Consider the following 22,710-nt stretch of genomic DNA (forward strand, 5'->3'; position numbering starts at 1 on the left):
TAATACAAACATCACAGACTGTTTAAGTATTGTTGAGAAACCAAGTTCATTACCTTCTTGAATGTTAAGTAAGATTTAATTATCTAAAAGGGGAGATGAGGGGTGATCTACTGAAAACTCATTGGTTATGTAAATGAGACGTAGAGTTACAGGGGAGTCAGGAAGTGAGGTGAAAAATGGAGAGAAGAGCCATCTGGGTTGATAGCTTATGCTGTGTCATTTTGGTTATTTGACAGGTAGAAGATGGTCAATATAGTCAAAGCTAATACAATTTAACATGCATAAAATAGCTTTCACTGTATTAAATTATCACAATATTTACTCAGGATTCACAAAAATATTGGAAAACAGAAAATGCACATTATATATTGACAACACTGTCAGTAGGTTTTGGCATTGACACAAAGCAGAACAGTTCTGTCAATATGCTAGGGGACCATCTGGCCATTTTGATATTATCGACAGATTTTGATCATGTTAAAATGGGCAATTATTGGCCAATTAATCGATCTTTACTAACACTTCATGCACATGAGCATTCCCACACACTGACTATAAAGCACTGAGCTTGTACAAACTGTGGTTGGAGTCTTTAGTTAGGGTTATCTCATATCGCCATGGTGATAACATTTATACAAACAAGTACACAAAAATTGTGGGAAAAGGCAGCTGTTCTATTAAAAGTGAATAAAGTGGAATAACTGTTTAGAAAACTGTTTAGAACCATCTACAGAAGATAATAATAATAATAATAATAATAATAATAATAATAATAATAATAATACAAATTAATAATAATAACTATCCTTGAATTTCTTACCTCCATGTACAAAGCCATGCAGCGTGCAATCAGAAGGGCCGACAAGATGGATCAGACTCGACTGACTAAATCCAACAGTGTAGGGCTCTATGAATCACACACACACACCAGGAAAGATAGAAAACACACATTGTATATACTGTATATACATCTGTCTCAGCTCAGTAGACTTATGTAAAATTAAATCAATGCTTTTCCCGTGAAATACCTATTATCCAATTACGACTACAACATAAAATAAATAAAGAACTGTGCAATGTGTAACTGCGTGATTTTCAACTCCCCTATTTTTAAAAGAAATAGAATCCATTCCATTTGACAATTTACTTCATAAAACTTTCATTGGAAAAAAGTAGACATACCTTTTGTGTGCCTATCTGTGAAGCATTAGAGTAAAGTAACATCAAATTTAATCAGGTTGACACGTCATTAAAAGTTCTCTAATAGAAACTTCAAACAAACAGTGCAAACACTCACAAAACTGGTAGCAATAAGTGCCATGGTAATACTATGGTTCACTGTAAATTGTGTCAAATAACCTAAACATTGTACTTGATAAGGTAACCACTAAATATAATTTAATGTGACTGAGCCTACATAAACATCTTAATTAACTGGTTTAATTCAAGTCAAAAATATTATTTAACATCACTGAATCAACCTTACTCCATTAGCTAGGATTTTTAATTTTAAGGGTCACTGATTACTTGATAATCACATACAGTCAGGTGATCATTGTGTCTAGTCCTGTGAACTGATTTAAATTCAAATTAAACATGCATATTCACACATATGATTTCTGTAGGAGATCTGAGGAGCTAGACATTTCTTTTGTAGCATTGAGTGTATTGGCGTGTTACCTGGGAGAGAGACATGTGTGATGACCTCACAGTTCCTCTCTTTTGTCTCAAACCGGTCTAGTTTCTGAGCCTCGTATCTCTTTTTACCTGCTTCCTCCTGCTCTTGGCCAGAGTACTGCAATAGATACAAACCCACTTATTGATACATACACATATACAGTTTTTTAAACTAGACAAATTTACAGTATGGAAAATGCAGTATGTTCCTCAATGCAAATATTCTTACCTCAATAGGAGGAACTTCAATGATTTTGTCCACATTTTGAAGAGAGAGGGGGACATACCATAGCGTTGCCTTGTTGGTCACTTTTTTGGCTCCTACAAAAAAAGTGTTTGCCTCATTATAGTCAAGCAAGCTAGACCCCCTAACATGGAAAACTTTGACCAAAAATGCATTTGCTATATAAATAGATATTGAAAACATGTGAACACATCTCTCATATCCCCTTTGTAGGGTCATGAAAAGTTTCCCATCCCACAATAGACTGGAAATAGACTGTGGTTCTGTCTGACACCAGGAGCCAAGACCCAGATCCATGACCAATGCCATGACAAGATCAACTCTCCAACTCCAATGCAAAAACTGTAAAAAATTTCATTCTCATGTGTGTATTCAGTGTATATTTTACAAATGGAATGGATAAATCTTTAATAAAAGTTTATAATATTAATTCAGCTAATTAAACTAATACTTTACATTTATGCTTAATTCATAATAATTTACATTATTTAAAGATTACTTAGTTCAGTTTGATGGCAATTTGTTTCACAACTGATTATTTTTTGAGTTCAGGTGCTACTACACATAAAAAAAATTAAGTCATTCATTTGTTAAACAAAATTGGTTGCAAAGTCTTTAAACATCTCAAAAGGCCATGTCTTCAGAACTGAAGTGGCACGTTGCCACTAAGTTTCTGGTGTTGTCATGGAGACCTCTGCATCTCATAGTGAAGCCGTTTTTGTCTCTAAAGGGTAAGTGAGGCTATTTTAGGTAGGCTGTATTTATTAGACACAAAAGAGATTTCAGAGAGGAAAAGAATGCGCTTGAGCGGATAAGTACACAATTAAGACCAACACACAGAATGGCAAAAAAACAAACTATCAATGAGTGGGATGATAAAATACCATACAGAAATACATTTGTGGTTTAAAGATGATGTGTGTCATTTGTTTTTTGTTTAAATTCTTTCTCGTATCCCAGCTTAATGTGCAGAGTCAGTAATGAGCCATTTGTAAGTTAATTTCACCTGTAAGTGTATATACACTATGGCACAGTGGCACTATCAAAACATTGTTATCAAAACACAGCAAAATCTAGCACTTTTCCACCATCAGGCTGAGCAGTGTTGAGCACGTTGAGTAACAGTTTCAGTTGCATTTACACTTGAGCCCAGTTATGTTATGTTATGATTACAAACCTTTCCCTTCCCAGTTTTCTCAGTTAGCTAACCATGAGCAGAAAAGGAACTTTGCAGGCGGAAACGGCTTTACTGAGGTGACGACATCCTGTATTGGTTAATTGCCCAGTCAATTCATTCTAATCCTGATTTTGCAGCACCACAAAAAAAAATTAAATAAATAAAAATGTAACGTGTCAACAAGCCCTGATCAGTACGGAAAGGCATGGTTCTACAGTGAGAACCCTTGGGCCTGATGTGTAAAAGTACCTATTCAGTTTGCGGCAGTCAACAATTTGGAATGCCCAATTCCCAATGCACAAGTCCTCATGGTGGCGAGGTGATCGCCTCAATCTGGGTGATGGATTCGAACTCGCAACTCCAGGCTTAGTAATCAGCATCTTTACTCACTGAGCTACCCAGGTCCTCCTAAATTGTAATCTTGAGATTTTATCACTAATTACAAATTAGATACAAATTCGATTTAAAGCTTTCATTTCACTCACAGAACTGTGTTGCATTTTCCAACAAATTTACTCCAACAAATGTATTTTAAGGAATGGATCATACAATTAAAGAATGTACATTTGTTCATTTGTCAAATGAAGAGTTATCTGAAACCTCCGATACATAACAAAATATTTATATTTAATATCCATTGCAAATGTCCCTCCCATATCATTTTGTCTAAGGCCCCATAAATGAATGTCATGGTCCTGATTATTATAGACTACCATTTACATTTTATGAAGAAAAGCCCCAGTAGAATGATGTTTCTTTTCTTAATATACGTTACATTAATCAGGATATTACACTCACAAAGAGCACTTTCTAGCTGATTAAATACACTATGTAACACAATTTTTGTTCCTGGGTAGTAAGTGTTATTTCCTAATTGCTTATGCCTCAAAAGTATAGAAAATGCCTATTATTCAAACTTCGATTTTGTGACCAGGACAGTGATATTTTTAAATGTACCTATTTCCAATAAGAAAACGGGCGAATTTGTATGTTTTCTTTCACATAAACTCAGAAAAAAAACAACATTTGAATCCAAATTAACATGTATTTATACTAAAGTAATACAGAAATGACTACAACAGATTTAGAAGTGAGTAGTTTTTTGAGATTTACGATTATACTCTAAATCACTTTTTTCATGAATCATCCCCCAAATGTAGTCTCCAAACATGTTCTCATTATACTGTCCTTGGTAGCGGCATTCAAAGTCCAGTATATCCTGGTGGAAGCGCTCACCTTACTTCTTTATCTGTGGTTCGACAAAAACCTTTGCCTCAGACAGCTTAGGGAAGAAGTCTTGAAGGCTACCGACTCCTTATCTAGAGCTCTGACAAATTATTTCATAAGGCCCAATTTGATGTGCAGTGTTGGCATCAGCAACTTCCGTGGGTCCACCAGTGGCTCCCACTTGACGTTGTTCCTCCCCACAGAGAACTCGGTCCGCTCTGGCCAGTCCCGCCTGTGGAAGTGCGCCTTGGTGTCCCTGCTGTCCCAAAGGCAAAGATAGCAGGCAAACTTGGTAAAACCGCCTTGGAGACCCATCAGGAATGCCACCATTTTGAAGTCTCCTATGACCTCCCAACCGTACTCATCATACATCAAAGCATCCAGCATGGTCTTGATATGTATCCACTTAGGCAGCTGGAAAAAAACTGAACTGGTGGGCTTTAGGTCCCTGTATTTATACTACTGGAAATTTCTAGAAAGTTCTAGGAGTTACTCCATGTTTACTCAGCACTGAATCTATCTGTAATGTTCTGGAAAATAGATACATTTCAAAATACCCCTGTCTTGGTCACAAAAGCAAAGTTTGTGGGGAATAATAGCCATTTTCTATACTTTTGAGGCATAAGCAATTAGGAAATAACACTTTCTATCCAGAAACCAAAAAAAAAATACAAATTTGTTACGTGGTGATATTTAATAGCTAAGCACAACTACAAACATTTTCATTGTCAATAGAAAATTCCATTACTTTTCCATGCAGGCATTGAAAATATAATTGTAAAATTCTCTGATATTTTTTCAAGGTTTCCAAGATCGTGGAATAGGGCCTTCCTGCTACTCTCATTAAAGTTATTTTGTCCAATTAAGCTAAGGCAGCTATGTTGGTTTGTAAAAAGCACAGAGGTTTGTAAAATGTCCTAATGATACTTGCTATGATATTTATGGTTTACTTTGATGAACCAAGTAATTTAAAATCTTTGGCTTCAACTGTTTGAAACACATGCACACTGTGCATCCTGATTTATAATTTTGACAGATGCTGCAAGGTGGCAATTCAGAGACTAATATACAGTAGCAGATAAATCAGAGCTGTTTCACCAGCATTTTGTGAACATAAAACAAATAATGTAAGACTAAACTGTACCAAATCAACAGAAAGAGGAATATGAATTCTAACAGACTGCTTTTGAGAATAGCATTTGCATTTTACACTCTGTTGAAGTCATTCAGACAAGCCGGTTGCTATGACAACCATGCAGTGATTCTGCCGCTACCATGGCGAGAGAATGGCTCCTCTAATTGGTTTCCACAGCAGCTTGTCTAATGGTGCTACACAGCAGGATATTTACATGTTTTCCACTAGCAAATAATCGTGGGCAACAAACAGCTCCCTCACTGGACACATGAAAGTTAGAAACAATAGCGTAGGTATATTACGCAATCGTTCATTATCTACACTGGAATAATATTGTCTTTAAAGTGAAAAATTTAGACTTCCTGTTAAAGTTGATACTAACAGCTTTTAGCCATAGTCTGCTCTAGAGTAGAGAAGTAAAACCTAAATCAATGTAAAAGCAGGGAAGGCAAATTTCTATATGCAAACGTATGAAAGTATTTTGGGATTTCTTTCTTTTTTGAATGACAATTAGTGTCCAAAATATTATTTAGTAACCATGTTGTAAAAGCAATAAAGCACTCAAAGCCATGCTTTAGTGTAAATGTATATTCTGCTGCTTGTCATGCCTTACAACGCACTTTAGCTGTGACTATATAAGAAATATTGTATGGACTCTTGTACCTTATTGTTGTCATGGAAGGATTCAGCCCCGGTTTGTTTTGTGTGACTTCGCTTGTGTTGTTGCGGGTGTGGCATTAATTACGTGGTGGCATTGCTCAGCAACGCTTATTGCCAGCCACTGCCTGATTAACGCGACACCTGCACAATACCTCCTATCCCCTTTATAAGCAGCCCTTTGTGAGGGTGGTGTTTGTCGGATCATTCTTGTGTGCTGTGCTTTTTGTTCTCTCTCATGCTCACGTTTATTTCTTGTTTTTTAGTTGGATTTACCTTTACCTGTTTTCCTGTGCTCCAGTCTAATATCTCTCTCAGTACTCACTACATTTGGTCTTTTCTGCCTTCATCATCCCACCTCACTGCAGTCATTGCCTGCTAAGCTTTGTCGTCATCATCAACATCTTTGCAATTGGACTTCTCTTGCTGTATTTCATCTGCTGTATTTACCACTCAATTATTCATAAAATTTTATTTGAACTGTTACCTGCATATGGGTCCTCTATTTATCCTGACATAATAATCCGACCATCATCATGGACTTGCCAAATTCCAGCAGTTCCTCAGAGATCCACCGGGTGAGCAATCGAAGCTTTGTCAGCGCAATTCACAGAGCTCTCCTCCCTCGTCCAGCGACTGTCATCTCAAGATGAGTCCCCTGCGCCACTGCCGGAGTCAGCACCACCCACTGCTTCACAATCTGAACCTCAGATCAACCCTCCAGCATCCTATTCGGGTGAGCCCAGAGTTTTTTTTTATCTCAGTGCTCTCTGGCTTTTTCCTCGTAGCGTCTGCATTTCCCACCAAGAAATCCAAGGTGGCTTATTTTATTTTGCTGCTGACTGGTCAGGCATGTCTGTGGGGGATGGCAGTGTGGGAACAGAAACATCCATGTTGCGCTTTTTTACAGTCCTTCACTGATGAAGTCTGGAAGGTCTTCGACCATGCAGCGCATAGTAGAGAGGCAGCACATGCTTTAGCCGAACTTCACCAAAGAATGCTATCAGTATAAGAGTATTCCATCGTGTATTGGAAGCTTGCAGCTTGTTGCAACTAGAACAAGGAGGTGCACTGGGACTTATTCCTGCATGGGTTGGCTGCCCACATCAAGGACGAGATCCATGCTCTGGATCTACCTAAGGCTTTAGATGGACTGGTTGAACTTGCTATTCGAGTGGACGCACGTCTTCAACGTCGCTCGCATCTAGGATCTACAGCAACTCATGAGCATCTGTCGTATGCTTCTTCTCCTCCCAGGGGAGTTTTGAGTCAGCCAGTCATCAGAGGGAGAACCCATGCAGGTGGGCAGAGCTCGATTGTTCCAATAGGAGAAGAACTGCAGATGCACACAAGGTCTGTGTCTCTACTGTGGATCTCCAGGTCATCAAGCACATTTCTGTCCTGTAAAATAGATCCCACCAGTAGGTCAGAGGTTACTGGTGGGTAGTTCATTCCAACGGAAATAATCATCTTCCACTCTCCTCCCAGTACGACTGCAGTGGAGTACTCTGCATCACTCCTGTCAAGCCCTAGTCGACTCCAGTGCTGAAGCCGACCTCATTGACGCTTCTCTGGTCAAGGCCCTCAACATAACCACATCTAATCTCAATGTCAAGATTCCGGTCAATACTCTATGCAACATTCAACTTACAGAAGTAACTTACTGCACCACCGCCTTAAACCTCATTGTCTCCGGTAATCATTCTGAACTCACCTCCTTTTATGTCATTGACTCTCCACTCACACCAGTTGTCCTAGGACATTCAGGGTTATCCACACACAATCCTCACATTTGCTGGTCTGGCAACACGATTTTGGATTGAAGTACTTTCTGTCATGCTTCTTGTCTTTTGTCTGCACCTTCCCCTGTTTCTTGTTCTGTGTTGCAGGATGAACTGGTGGATGTTTCCAGAGTTGACATCACCATTAAGAATACCTACTCTTTACCATTGATATCATCAGCCTTCGAGCGTCTGTGGGGTGTGAACTTTTTCCTTGCATATCATCTGGTCCGCATCAGAGAGTTCTTTTAACACCACTAGGGGGCACTTTGAGTATCTGGTCTTCCAGATATTTGTCAATTATGTGCTGAGAGATATGATTGATCAGTTCATTTTTGTCTATCTGAATGACATTCAGATTTTTTCTCATTCTCTCCAGGAACATGTTCAGCATGTCAGACGAGTGCTCCAATGGCTGCTAGAGAATGGGCTTTTTGTCAAGGCCAAGAAGTGCAAGTTCCATGCTTGATCGGTAACCTTTCTGGGAATTATCGTGTCACCGGAGGGGATTCTGGTAGACCCATCTATGATTAAAGCTGTAGTAGATTAGCCAACCCCAGATTCTCACAAGGCCCTGCAGAGATTCTTGGGTTTCGACAATTTTTACTGGCATTTTATTCACAATTACAGCCAACTAGCCACAACTCTGATGGACCTTACCCTTACTCTCTGCATTTGTTTTTTTCTACTGTCATTAATCCACCTCTGCCTTCATCATCCCACCCCATTATCTGCCAAACTTCGTCATCATCATCTTCGCCATTGGACTTCTCTAGCTGTTTTTCGCCTGCTGTATTTACCACTCAATTATTCATTAAATATAATTTGATCTATTACCTGCATCTGGATCCTTTATTTATCCTGACAATTGTGTAAATATATCGTAATACCTGAGTATATTTGGTTAGATTAAAAAAATTAAGAGTCAGATCAGGCAGAAATACCTTTTCAAGGAAACACATTGTTTTTTATGTATTTCATTCAGTTTTTATTTAGATGGAAACAGTAGCACTCTGTTCGGATATTTATCAGAGAAACTTGTCTCTTAACAACTTTTAAACATCTCAGCAAGCAATCATTTGAAGTATGGTGATTTTTATATAAAAGTTTGGTATGTTGCTGTATTTATTTGGCTTTCTTTTGATCCTATTTTCTCCAGTATCTTTTCACACAAATAATGCATTGTAGCACAAATAAATTAACAGTTACTTTTAGAGTGTGCTGACTTTAGACAGACACTTTATTTGATATTAGGTTGAACGTTCTGTTGCTGAACAGAAATTTTAACCACTTGCTAGTTGAAAATCATGTAATAGATCTACCCTCTTACCCAAACCCTAACACTAAGCCTATCAGTCATTGGAGTAAAATTATATTAGAACAAAAATTTAACCATGTTCACCATTGTTTAAGTGAATGTGATGTTTATGTGAATACTTCCAGCTTTCCACGGGAACAGAACCCATATCTTGGTCTTTGTACATGCAACACACTATAAGTAGCACCAAAGGTAAAGGAAAACATGCAGGAGACAGACTGATCTCACATGAAATCGGAAAAAGTAGGTTGACTTTTCTTTAGCTAAAATCGGTCTGTGCTTACCAAAATTCATAAAACTGCCCCCAGTGGCCAAAACAGTAAGTGTTGTTGGGCGTATGTGCACATGTGAGCTCCATGTTCAAGGTGTAATGTCCATGGGGGGCGCCAAAAACCAATTGTGAAGCGAGTCGTTTTAAGCTGGACAGGCTGTAATAAAGTGAAGAGGAATGCATATTTTCTAAACTATACCCCCAACACAAACCCTAAACATAACCATCAATGGAATAAAAATGTAATGTAAGAGAGAAAATGCATCCTTGAATTGCGCTCGTCACTGACACAAAGGCAATTACTTCAAAGTTTCAATGCGTGATCCAAACCTGGTTCCCCTCACTGCTGATGCAACTTGCTTCTGGTTGTGCCACAAGAGAAGGTAAACATGCAAAGGTATGTGTCCGATTCTAGGGTACTGGAACTCTTGGAAACAACATGCCAGTTTCCTGTGTGATCATGTTTCAGGAGATGGGGAGAGAATCTTGTCAATAATTCATCAGAATAGGGTTAATTTTAGGGTACGTGAACATTTAGAAGCAGTATGCCGATTTCCCGTCTAATCATGTTGTTTTAGATCAGCTTAGTCTCATTTTAAAATCATGATAATTTGTACATGATAAAGTGAACCTAAAAATCACGCAATATGGTACAATTTGGCTCATACAAAAACAACTTATACTCTTTTATTACTTTTTTACTACATTGCCGATTCAATGAAGAGTCAATGAAGTCTGTGTACAGTTTCTCTTCCACCTTCCGGTGTAACCAAAGAAGATGCAAGATTTCCATGGGACCAGAAGCCATGTCTTCTGCTGGTGAAAAACACTATCAGTTGTTCCACAGAAAAAGATAAATTTGAATGAATGCAAAAAGTTCTGATGAGAGATGGCGCTTAGGCAAAATTGGATCTATGCTAGGATACTGGAATATTCATTAGTTTATGTTGAGTTCCTGTGTAATCATGTTAGGCTGATCAATTGAAGTAAAACCTGCATGTGTTTGTACAAGTTCACTAATTGTTTTTTTTATTATTTTCTCAGATGGCAGTGTTGCCATGTCCACTTGGGGTTTGCTTTTTCATGAAGTTGCTAGTTTTTCTAGTTTTCTGATAATTATTTTTACTTATATTGGTGAGGAAAGTTGCTTATTTTGGGCATGTTTTTTCTGAAGAGTTTGCTTGTTTCTCTTGTGAGATCTTGCAACACTGCCAACTTTTATTGCAACTTTTTTATTATTATGAGTTCAACATAAGAGCAGGTTGTTTTAGATGCTCCTGATATGCGAGTCTACAGAGAAGTAAGCTAGCCTAAATGTTGTTTTAAAAATGATGTAAGTCTACCAGAGAAGATTGTTCTTGATTGCTATCTCAGATTTTCCATTACTGCCAGCCAACAGTTTAATCACTGGTTTCAGTATAAAAGCATTGTTCAGACAGAAGGGAAAGGACGTTCTGTAGTACAACTGTGCACTGAACTCTCTGAGTGTTTGCAGATGGGGCTGTTCAGTTTGTTTACAGATCGACTAGCTTTTTAAGGTTCTTAATAACAAAGACAAAGTTGTTATCAGCATGTGGCCGGACAGCACGTGCTAAATCAATCACACAGGAAATCGACATGTTCAATCCAAAAGTCTATGTACCCTGAAATCAAACGCATTCAGCCGAATTACTGACAAGTGGCATCCCTCATTAGACATATTTGCATCAATTCGATCATGATCAAAGTTCCCTTTGGTGCTACTGACAAACCTCAGAGACATGTGTTCTGGTCCCATGAATACCAGGAAGTAATCACATTCCCATAAATCTAGCACTCTGCTAGGAAATGAGTAAATGAGGAGAGAATTTTCATTTTTGGGTGAACTATTCTTTTAATAAAATATGCATTCCTGTTGACTCTAATGTATCATTTACAACTAAAAATAAAACTTTTGGTGCCTCTCTGCCCATTCACTCAACAACACTTCCAGCTTCAGCCACTGGGTGCAATGAAACAAAATACGGTAATCACAAACTGATTTCAGCTATTTAACTTTCAACCTACAGTTGCCGATTTCAGTGTGTGACAGTCTGGCTGAATTTCTCATACTAAAATGATTTTGACTCATCCCAGTGACACAAGTCTTTTGAGTCCATTCACCATATTTGTTAATTAACAATTTCTGCAAATTACACATGTGTGCCAGTAAATGGTTGGGTGAAACCAATGAGAAGCTCCTTCACAACCCACACTCGAATGCTACTGGCTCATGCTATAGTCAGTCATTCAAGGCAAGAAATGTTACCAAAACAGTCTTGCTCTTCAAACAAGAGCTCATCGGCTTCGAAAGGGAGAGATGTCAGTGAACAGGAAATATGAGTCAATTCGTTCAATTAAAAGATTTGTACAAAAAGACAGATTTGTTCACGAACGACACATCAATAACAAAAACTCAACCACAGAGTTGAGAGGTGTTATTATATTATTTTAGTAGAAGTCTAATTACTGACTGGTTGTTCATATGACAATGTGTACTGACCTGTTTCAGGGATGTCACTATTCCCTGCAGCTGCCATATTTGTGACCATCAATTGGAGGAAACAATAGCAGTGAATGGAAAAACACCCATAAAAACGATATCAAGAAGAACCAGGAAAAGTCCCAAGAAAAGTTCATACTGAAAACAGCATAAATATTGCTGAATTGAGCAGACATTCAAATATATTTATGATTAATCTCTGCATGCTGGCGAGTCTGATGTATAGCCAGAGAGTACACACACCCACCGGTACATCACTGTAAACATCTCTAATTCAGAAGTTACTAATGTTTTTGTGTTGTTTTCTGGTCTGATTTAGTCAAAGAATTAAAAACATGTATGTGATGATCCCATCTGTATGAATGTAGGAGCTTCTTTTAACTAATGAAGAAGGTTTATGTTGCATCTCATTGTGCAGCACAATGAAGGTATATGACAGATTGGTCACAAACATGGGGCCACGGTCATACAGTGACGTCACAAGAAACAGGTCAATTCATAGGTGGTGTATCATTTCAGCACCATTGGTATCACCCAAACTCACGCTATTGGTTGGGACAATGTTTCTGTGTAAGGATGGTTGGGATGGTTTAACAAACAGAGCAAAGTTGTAGTTTAATAGCTTCACATCAGTTTTACATTTTCAGGGGAAATTGACCAACCAATTACTTACAGGCCCAGGTGGAATCTGTGTGAAAAATTCTGCAGATTTCCACAAATTGTCATCATTCATAAAAGTTCTACATATTTTCCATCCTTTCAAGTTTGTTTATGTAATATTTTGGCTAGTTACATTATGTATGTAGCCACTAATAAGAGTGTAGTACTCTCAGGTCCATTTATTACATTTTGCTAAGTTTAAATCCCTTCTTTAGAATACTTCAGACTTTTTCACAGAAAATGCAAAAAACAAATCAGCAGATTCCATCTGGGCATTATAGCTGACTCTGCATATAAAGCTGGGACAAGTGTTTTAACATGGAAAACAATAAGACACATCATCATCGGATACAGTGGTCCCCACTTCAAAAACAAAAACCTGTAGGAAATATAACATATTAGTACCATTCTAAACCGTGAGTGCATTTAATTAAGAGAGAGTTCAAGACTGAGAGCAAATGTGTTCATTTTAATGCTACTTTGCATTTGTATAATGCATGTGTGTGTGTTTGTGTGGATGGAGCAGTCGGGAAAGTGGAGGCTGCCCTGCCGATGCAATCATCACGGCCCCTGCGTTCAGAGGCAGGAGACCCCTGAGGAGTGTGAGCAAGATGAGGCTGACAAGATTGGCCCTGACTGTGTGTGTGTGTAACCCAAGAGAAGAGTCATGTGATGGCCTAGCCTGAGTTCACACACAAACACACACACAACCCTTAAATGTATCAAGCTGGAAAGTTTATGGAAAATGTTTTGTCCCTGAACCTTCTGTCAGTTGATGTAATCAGATGGATTGGTATTGTGCGGAGCTTGAGGACAGTGTCTCATTTAGGTGTTAAAAATATTGTTTATTTAGCAAAAAAAAAAAAAGACATAAAGCCTAACCAAGGGTTCAAGGTTTAGCTGGTTAGCAAGCATCATCAGTTAGCCCCAGCTGGTAGATGATGTAACTACACCATGCTAGCAAAAGCATATTGTTCCGGATAAAGGCTCTTCTACACTCACTGCAAAGTTTTTCTTTTTTTTTTTTGTGATTAACCCTGAAATCAGACAAATTTGCTGGAAATAAAATGCCAAAACACTTAATGCCCTGTTTGGGCCACTGAAAGGTGCCTGGCTGAAAAGCTGTTACTGGGCAGCACGATGTTGACCAATTGACTCTGTATCCTGAGAATTTAGAAAACGTATTAATAATTCTGTGGAGGCAAGGATTAGATCAAGTACTGCTGCTACCGGGTGTCTATAAAGTAACTTAATCCATTAAATAAACGTATTAAGAACCCATATATTTCCAAAATCTTAAAAAGATTTTGAAGGAGTCTGCTCATTTGCCACTGACCACATGATATTGATGATACATCGTTACCATAACTAATGTTACCAGAAGAGCTGTGTCCCTGAATAAACCCCACCTGATCTATATATATATAAGATGTGTCATAACTTTACTCAATAAGTTAGCCAGAATTTTTTTACAATATTTTAATGTCTAGCAGGAACGAGGAAATTGGACGGTAACTCTTACACTCACTCAGAAGCTTTCCATTCTTTAGTCGTCAAGTCAAGTGGTTTTTATTGTCATTCAACCATACACAGTTAGTACAGTACACAGCGAAATGAGACAACGTTCCTCCAGGACCATGGTGCTACATAAAAACAACATAGGATAAACACAGAACCACATGAGACTACACAGACTAAATAACATTTCAACATAAAGTGCACGTGCAAACGTGTGCAAACAAGAATGGGACAGTACAGTAAATTACTAAAAGGAACAGGACAATAGGCACAGTAAGTGACAGTGCAGCGCCAACAGTACTCATTTAATGACTCTGTATAAACTTCTAGCAAAAGTGAAGCCAATTCTGTAGCATAAGATCTAACAAATTCAGCGGCAAAGCCATCTGGCCCTGCAGCCTCGCCTGTAGGCAAGGCCTTAATTACCTCACCAAGCTCCTCGAGAGAATTGTTTTGCTCAGTCGTCAGTTTAGGGAGTGCTAATTGTTCCACAAAGTTTCTAATATTTTCATCAGTAGATGAAGACGAGGAACTATAAGGATCAAGACAGAATTCTTTAAAAGCATTATTAATATCAATGGCCTAAGTACAAATTTAACCACCAGCAGATTTCATCGAGGGAATGGTAGAAAAAGATTCTCTCTACAATACATAGCTACCCAAAAGCTTCCCTGCTTTGTCCCCCGACTCCAAGTATGACTGTCTTGCCCTAAATAGCCAAAACCTTTTGCGACAAAATAGTATTATACTTGTATTTCAATCGGGTCAATTCTCTGAGGCCATCAGACATAATTCGGAACTTCAGCTCTGCCTCAGCCCTTTTAATATTCCCTTCCAACTCCACGAGTTCTCATGCTTTGGATTTTTTGATAAATGAGGCATACTGTATGATCCGACCCCTAAGAACCACCTTAAGTGCCTCCCAAGCCATGCCCACAGAGGATACTGAGGGTCAGTTGGTCTCCATATACACATTCATTTCAGCCTTTAACATTTGTTGGAATTCAAGATTTTGCAAAAGGGATACATTAAAGCACCAACTATATGATTTATTTTTCTCCGTGTGTGGTGACACCTCCAAACTCACCAGGGCTTGGTCTGAGACCAAAATTTTTCTAATTGAGCAATCCACAACAGATGAAATGAAGGACTTGGATATTTAAAAAAAAATCTATTCTAGAATACATTTTATGGATTGATGAAAAAATGTGTAGTCCCTAACAGATGGGTTCAAAAGTCTCCAAATATCTAAATCCAAATCTAAGTTTTTTACACATCCTGTGATGTGTCAATATTGCTCTAGGGGGCTTGCACACTTTTGCTTCACTATGATCAAGGACTGAGTTCATCAAAAGATTAAAGTCTCCTCCCAATATTATATCATCAGGGGTGTCAGCGGATTGTAACATCCCTTCAATATCTATAAAACTTTCTGAAATTTCTCTCGCCGCACTGTCCAAATTAAGTCCCTGGTCTGCGGACCTGTCAGGGGTATCACCGGTTTATGACACAAAAACAATTAAAAACTAGCAAAGTGCGCAGAACTCGCCGTTCACAGGTCTGACGTCACGTGACTCCACTGCAAAGTTTTTCTTAGTTCTTCGCTCAGGGCTAAAAACAAGGTTAATATTTACATTCTGCATTCGTGATGCAAATGCTAACACTAACATGTGGCCATAATATTCACCAGTTACCCTCTGTTAGTGTTTTTATAGACTTTAATAGACAATTGTAGAATATATATAATAAAATGTCTAAATAGAACCTATAAATCGGGGGTATTTTACCTTTCTGTTGCCTATGGCATAACTGAGGATAATCGCTAGTGTAGAGATTGAAACTTTGTGTGTTCCAATCAGCATTATTATGTCATCATTTTTGTGCCAGATGATCAACTGTCATTCAGACGAATGGGAATGCTCCTTGTATATTTGACCTCAGGCTAACAAATACTGTTGAAAACTGTTGGTATAATGTAACCTAGGTTGGTTGTAGCCATGTAATTAATACCTAAACAGTCCTAGTTCATTACATAATGTGCTTAGGTGGTGGCAATTTTAATTAACAAGGTTAATGGAACCAGCCAAAGGCAGAGCATATTTCACAAAATTGACAAAATTTAAGCCCACATTATGTTTACATTCTAGCATAAATTCATTACTTGACAAGCAATACAACATGCATGCATATGTATTCATCCATCTATATATGTGCACATATTTTTTTTCACATATTTTGGATGGCAAACATTTTGCTCAAACTCTAGAGGAAGACACTACGCTGGCAGAGTAGACTGCTTTCCTATGCAGGTATCCCTGTGCAACTGCTGCCTGTGTTGGTGACGCGTGACGTTAAGTTAACATGACAGAAGCACATAAAGTGTGCCCCCATTCTGTGTGGTTCCCTGCGGCTCAGCAAGAGCTTTTAAAGGGGCAGCACTGTGAAAGTCCAGGACTGCTCCACAGAGTAACCTTAACACAAACATGCTAAGGACAAGGACCGGTTAACCTGAACTAAATTATATTACGTGGTTCATTACAATTATCATGGCATTTCTGAATTGTCCACTGAGTGTCGCTAAAAGCAAGATAAATGTTCTCCCATACAGATGAGGGTTTTAAGGTTTATACTCTATCAAGTTTTAAATAATTAAAATGAACCTACCTGCCCTAAAACTTAAACCTAAATGTAACCGATAGTGTCATAAAAGCATACGTGTTATAGCAGAAGCAACAACATCAATTTCAACTCCCGTGGTGTGCTCATAATGACTACCCTTGTCTTTTGCATCGCAAGTGTAATTTGATTCCACTTGAACAAAATTGTAAATGTAGAAGGTTATGTAATGCATCGTTGAAATGTATCGTCATATGTGTCATGCACTTTAGTAAAAGTGTTAAGATGTGAAAGTGAAGAAAATTCATTGATGTCGTAGCACCTCTAGTGGTCTTTTCACTCGGAAACTGCTGATATGTACAATGAGCAATGTAAAAAAAAAACTGTATATGATGCAACACAACCAAAGTGAGACACCCCAAAAGCATCATTCTGGTGCATGTGTACATTGATGTGTCTTTTGAAAAGCCATGTCTTTGACAGATTGAAGAATTAAATTGCAAAATGGATTGCTGTGGACTGTAGGCCAATGCCATAATAATATGGAAATTAAAAATATAATTAAAAATGTTGCCTTCTAAAGCCATTTTTTGTATTGGCTCGTCAATGCTTTACTCGTCTGCCACAATAATGTAATGGATTTTAATTATCTGAAGTATTATATTTACAGTATATATTATATTTCTAACTATTCAAACTATAATTATTTAATTATTATAAACTCAGCAAAAAAAAGAAACATCCTCTCACTTTCAACATCTTTTATTTTCTGCAAACTTAACATGTGTAAATATTTGTATGAACATAAAAATTTCAACAACTAAGACATAACCTGAACAAATTTCACAGACATGTGACTAACAGAAATGGAATAATGTGTCCCTGAAAAAAGGGGCAGTCAAAATAAATAGAAACAGTCAGTATTTGGTGTGGCCACCAGCTGCATAAAGTACTACAGTGTATCTCCTCCTCATGGACTGCTCCAGATTTGCTAGTCTTGCTGTGAGATGTTACCCCACTCTTCCACCAAGGCACTTGCAAGTTCCCGGACATATCTGGGGGGAATGGCCCTAGCCCTCACTCTCCGATCCAACAGGTCCCAGACATGATCAATGGGATTGAGGTCTGGGCTTTTCGCTGGCCATGGCAGAACACTGACATTCCTGTCTTGCAGGAAATCATGCACAGACCGAGCAGTATAGCTCTTGACATTGTCATGCTGGGGGGTCATGTCAGGTTGAGCCTGCATGAAGGGTACCACATGAGGGAGGAGGATGTCTTCCCTGTAAACCACAGCATTGAGATTGCATGCAATGCCATCAAGCTTAGTCCGATGATGCTGTGACACACCGCCCCAGACCATGACGGACCCTTCAACACGGTCCCGCTCCAGAGTACAGGCCTCAGTGTTATGTTCAATCCTTTGACGATAAACGTGAGTCCGAACATCACCCCTGGTGAGACAAAACCACGACTCGTCAGTGAAGAGCACTTTTTGCAAGTCCTGTCTGGTCCAGCGAAGGTGGGTTTGTGCCCATAGGCGATGTTGTTGCCAGTGATGCCTGGTAAGGACCTGCCTTACAACAGGCCTACAAGCCCTCAGTCCAGTCACTCTCAGCCTATTGCGGACAGTCAGAGCACTGATGGAGGGATTGTGCATTCCTGGAGTAACTCTGGCAGTTGTTGTTGCTGTGCTGTACCTGTCCCACAGGTGTGATATTCAGATGTACCAATCCTGTGCAGGTGTTGTTACAAGTGGTCTGCCACTGCGAGGATGATCAGCTGTCCCTGTAGCGCTGTCTTAGACATCTCACAGTATGGACATTGTGATTTATTGCCCTGGCCACATCTGCAGTCCTCATGCCTAAGGCATGTTCACACAGATAGCACACTTTAGTGTTCTAAGTTTTTATAACTGTGACCTTAATTGCCTACCATCTGTGAGCTGTTAGTGTCTTAACGACCGTTCCACAGGTGCATGTTCATTAATTGTTTATGGTTGATTGAACAAGAATGGAAAACATTGTTTAAACTCTTTACAATAAAGATCTGTAAAGTTATTTGAATTTTTACAAAATTATCTTTAAAATACAGTGTCCAGAAAAAGGGATGTTTTTGCTGAGTTTATATTGAATTATTATTTGAGTGCCTTTCTCAGCAAATATTATATATGCAGTTCATTGCAATAATTTACATAATCAGCAAATCATGTAATTAATTGATTAAAAAATATATATTAACTGTCCAAATTATAACAAATAATCAACAGTTTGTACTGTATAAATAATAAACATGGGAAGTATGAAGGTAATCTTTGCTCTAATCTTAAAGTGTTTTATTATAGCATGTGTGCAACATCTAAACACACACTATCTAGAACAACAAGAATAAACCTTCAAAGCTACAGGCTATTGCTGGATAGAGTGTGAAACCATTGGCCAAGTGGCTTTTAAAGCAAACATGTATACAAATAACATCTTTAAGCCATGCTTATTTATAAGCTCTTAATAGCCCCATGGTTTGGGATTTGAGAGTTTGTAAGTATGAGTGATAAAACAGCATCTTGGACACTGTGGCACTCCTCAGTGGAAAGTGTCCAGTAGTCTTTATTCATACAGTAGCGGCTTCTGCAGTGGCTTCCTGTACTACTACTGACTGGGTTCTTCGCCCACGCCAAGCTCCATCGCTTTTGCCACATGACAACCCTGTTGCTGTGGTAACAACATGCCCCTTGGGGACAGCGCTTTTGTTTTAGCCTTAGTTTCTTAATCGCTCGGTTTTCTCTCTCCTGTATTGATAGACTGTCCCTCAAACAAACAAACAAACTTCAAGGTGATCATTTAATTTTTTGGGATAAAGCAGCATGTCCAGTGGTCTGTATGTCCCGTGGTGTCTGTGGTTAGTTACGCATTATATTCCAATTAGTTGAGTGAAAAAGAGTGAAATGCGCAATAGCTCCATCTTCTGATCAGTTCAGAGAAAGAGCATCTTTTGTCAGCTTGTGCCTTGATCAAACTAGTTAATAACTGTTAATGATTGGCAATTAAAATAATTGACATTTTAATGTGTACAAAGGTTTTAGAACCCTGTTTAAAGACTGTTGAATCAGAATGGTTTCTGCTATTTAGTGTTGGATTTGTGCTGGTCACAGTATGGACACCAGTATTCCATGCAAAGAACCATCACGCAAAACAACATATTCTGATAAGCAGTTATGCTGGTCTTTTCAGGAGTTAAGATGGGTCCACTTGAAATTAACTTTACAAGTTTTCCTCTTTCTAGCAAATAAATGCATTAATTGGTTTAGCAGTGCTTTAATTTTTCATTAAATCATTACTATTCAGAGAAACAGAAGCACCTTTACATTCAGTGTCATTCTTACTTTCAACTCATTTGCTTACAAATTTTGCTCTGTATATTACTATATTAATACATTTAAAAAAATGTAAGTAAACAAATGATATGTACAGTATATACTAATAAATATATATATATATATATATATATATATATATATATATATATATATATATATATATATATATTAGTTTTGTACTGCAGGTCATTGTGTTTCATCATACAGTAATGTAAGACAATTTCTTTAATGCTTATTAATATTACTGAATTGTTTTGTCTTCATGTAGTACTCATTTGTTTGCTTTTAATAATAATAGAGATCACAAAATAAAAATTTTGTGAGTAAAAATGTGTAATATTTAATAATATAGGTTTAAGCGAAAGTCTAAGTTGGGCCTAGATAATAATTATTTTAAATTTGCCTTCTCTCTAAAATAAATGGAAAATAAATTCAAGAACTTAAGCCAGATACTTTAATGAAATAATGTTAATTACAAATTTATATTTAAAAGATTCAAAAGCCATCATTTTTATTTCAGAATTGTTGCAGTTTCCCCTGACCAATCCCCTAACCTCACGGCAATGATAATATCCTGTATGGTAGCTAACCGCAACAGTGATATTATCTGTCATTCATTTTAACGTTTAACCAACAACCTAGAGATAAAATAGACATAATATAAATTTGAAGGCATCAAAACTTTAGACAGCAGAACAATAATATTTCTCTCTGAATGTGAAACAATCACACTTCAATTTCTTTTCATAAAAGAAATATACAATTTATTTATATTTGGTTGAAAAAGAGACAGAGAGCTCTACTGCTCATATTCTGAATAAATGTCATCTGTCGAGTTAATTTGAGTCCATGTGAATAATTTTAGTGTGTTACAATTACCTTTCAAACTTAATCACAAAACTTCCTATGATAGGCTGTCATGGCCAGTGCTGGCTGTAGGTGTCTGTATTCATGTGTTTGGCAGTGTCTCAAACCACACTGAACTTTGTCGCTTCGGCTTGCTCACTGGGGTTCTAAATACAATCATATTTAATCAAACTACACAATGATGACTCATTTTCTACTAAAGCTTGATTTTCTGTAAAGCTGCTTTGAAATGATGTGTGTTGTGAAAAGCATGTATGTATACCATAGGTAAGTGCCTATTATTACCCCACACTTGTCTGGAGGTACAACATAATTACCATGTACGTACTATTGGTAAGTATTGTTTCATATTACTTACCATTAAGAAACACTTCAGGTAAGTACCTCTTGTTACTACAAATTTGTCTGTTGGTACAACATATTTACCATTTATGTACCAGGAAAGTACACGTACTGTAAAATAAAGTGTTACCCTATTTTCAATGGATACAAGTGGTATAAAGTGCAGCTCCTATTTGCTTGAATAGGGGAAGACTAAAATCACCAAAATGGTTGGTCAAGATCATGGTATCAGAAATAGTGCTTCTTCAGCTCAGATCACACACAAAAAATATGCTATTTTTCAGGCTGTTCCTGCTGATAGATGTGCACTTTTTCAAGTTGACTGACAGGCGGTGTCTGTATTTGAATGGTAATTAGCTCTTTTTCTACACCCACCATACTTTGTGTACCAATTTGTCCCTCATTTTAACCCTAGTGATCACTGGGGGGCCTGGGTAGCTCAGCAAGTAAAGATGCTGACTACCACACCTGGAGTCGCAAGTTGGAATCCAGGGCATGCTAAGTGAATCCAGTCAGGCTTCCTAAGCAACCCATTGGCACGGTTGCGAGGGTGGGTAGAGTCACGTTGGGTTAATCTCCTTGTGGTCGCTATAATGTGGTTTTCGCTCTTAGTAGGGCGTGTGGTGAGCTGTGCATGGATGCCGTGGAGAATACTGTGAAGCCTCCACACACGCTAGGTCTCCGCGGTAACGCGCTCAACAAGCCACATGATAAGATGCCCGGATTGATGCTCTCAGACGCGGAGGCAACAGAGATTCATCCTCCACCACCCAAATTGAGGTGAGTCACTACACCACCACGAGGACTTAGAGCACATTGGTAATTGGGCATTCCAAATTGGGGAGAAAATCCAAACAAATAAATAAAAATACATCAACATTTAACTACTTTACCAACCTCTCGACTCTAGTGCCCCTTGTGGCAACACTGGAATGATTTACTTTATGAATTTTGCTTCAAACTTCCATAGCTTGAAGTGGATGCATTCATACACTTGCAAGGAGAAAGTTTTGAGCCTAAATGTCTCATTTAAAAAAAAAAAATCCACCATAATCATGTCAATAACAGCTGCATGTTACTAACCTGTGACTATGTTCTCGGAGAGGACATTCACCTGCACCTCCACCGAGTGTTTGGAGGTGTAGGTAATCTCAGCACTGGCATGAGCCACTTCACCAATAAACATTGGATACAGGAAGTCTGTGCGCTCTACCCGGGCCAGAGCAGCTACACAGCGATCCTATTTGCCAAAAGAAAGTTTTAGTTTTTTGTAGTTTTATATGTCAAATATGAGATTTATGTAAACAAAAATGCTTTTACACA

At 38.1% G+C, this 22,710-nt stretch overlaps 1 protein-coding gene across 3 annotated transcripts in view; it reads right to left on the bottom strand.

Annotated features, from left to right (window-relative positions):
• Nucleotides 1-22,710, bottom strand: part of acot7 (acyl-CoA thioesterase 7) — a 174,490-nt gene that overhangs the window by 123,772 nt on the left and 28,008 nt on the right. For all 3 annotated transcript variants that reach the window (XM_052108429.1, XM_052108428.1, XM_052108430.1), the window contains exons 3-6: nucleotides 22,471-22,627; nucleotides 1,907-1,998; nucleotides 1,681-1,795; nucleotides 821-907 (exon numbers count right to left, since the gene is read on the bottom strand). In XM_052108429.1, the coding sequence (XP_051964389.1) occupies nucleotides 821-907; nucleotides 1,681-1,795; nucleotides 1,907-1,998; nucleotides 22,471-22,627 (451 nt within the window). The remainder of the gene's footprint in view (nucleotides 1-820; nucleotides 908-1,680; nucleotides 1,796-1,906; nucleotides 1,999-22,470; nucleotides 22,628-22,710) is intronic.

Source organism: Xyrauchen texanus, chromosome 37 (genome assembly GCF_025860055.1).
Source record: "Xyrauchen texanus isolate HMW12.3.18 chromosome 37, RBS_HiC_50CHRs, whole genome shotgun sequence".
Taxonomy (NCBI): Eukaryota; Metazoa; Chordata; class Actinopteri; order Cypriniformes; family Catostomidae; genus Xyrauchen; species Xyrauchen texanus.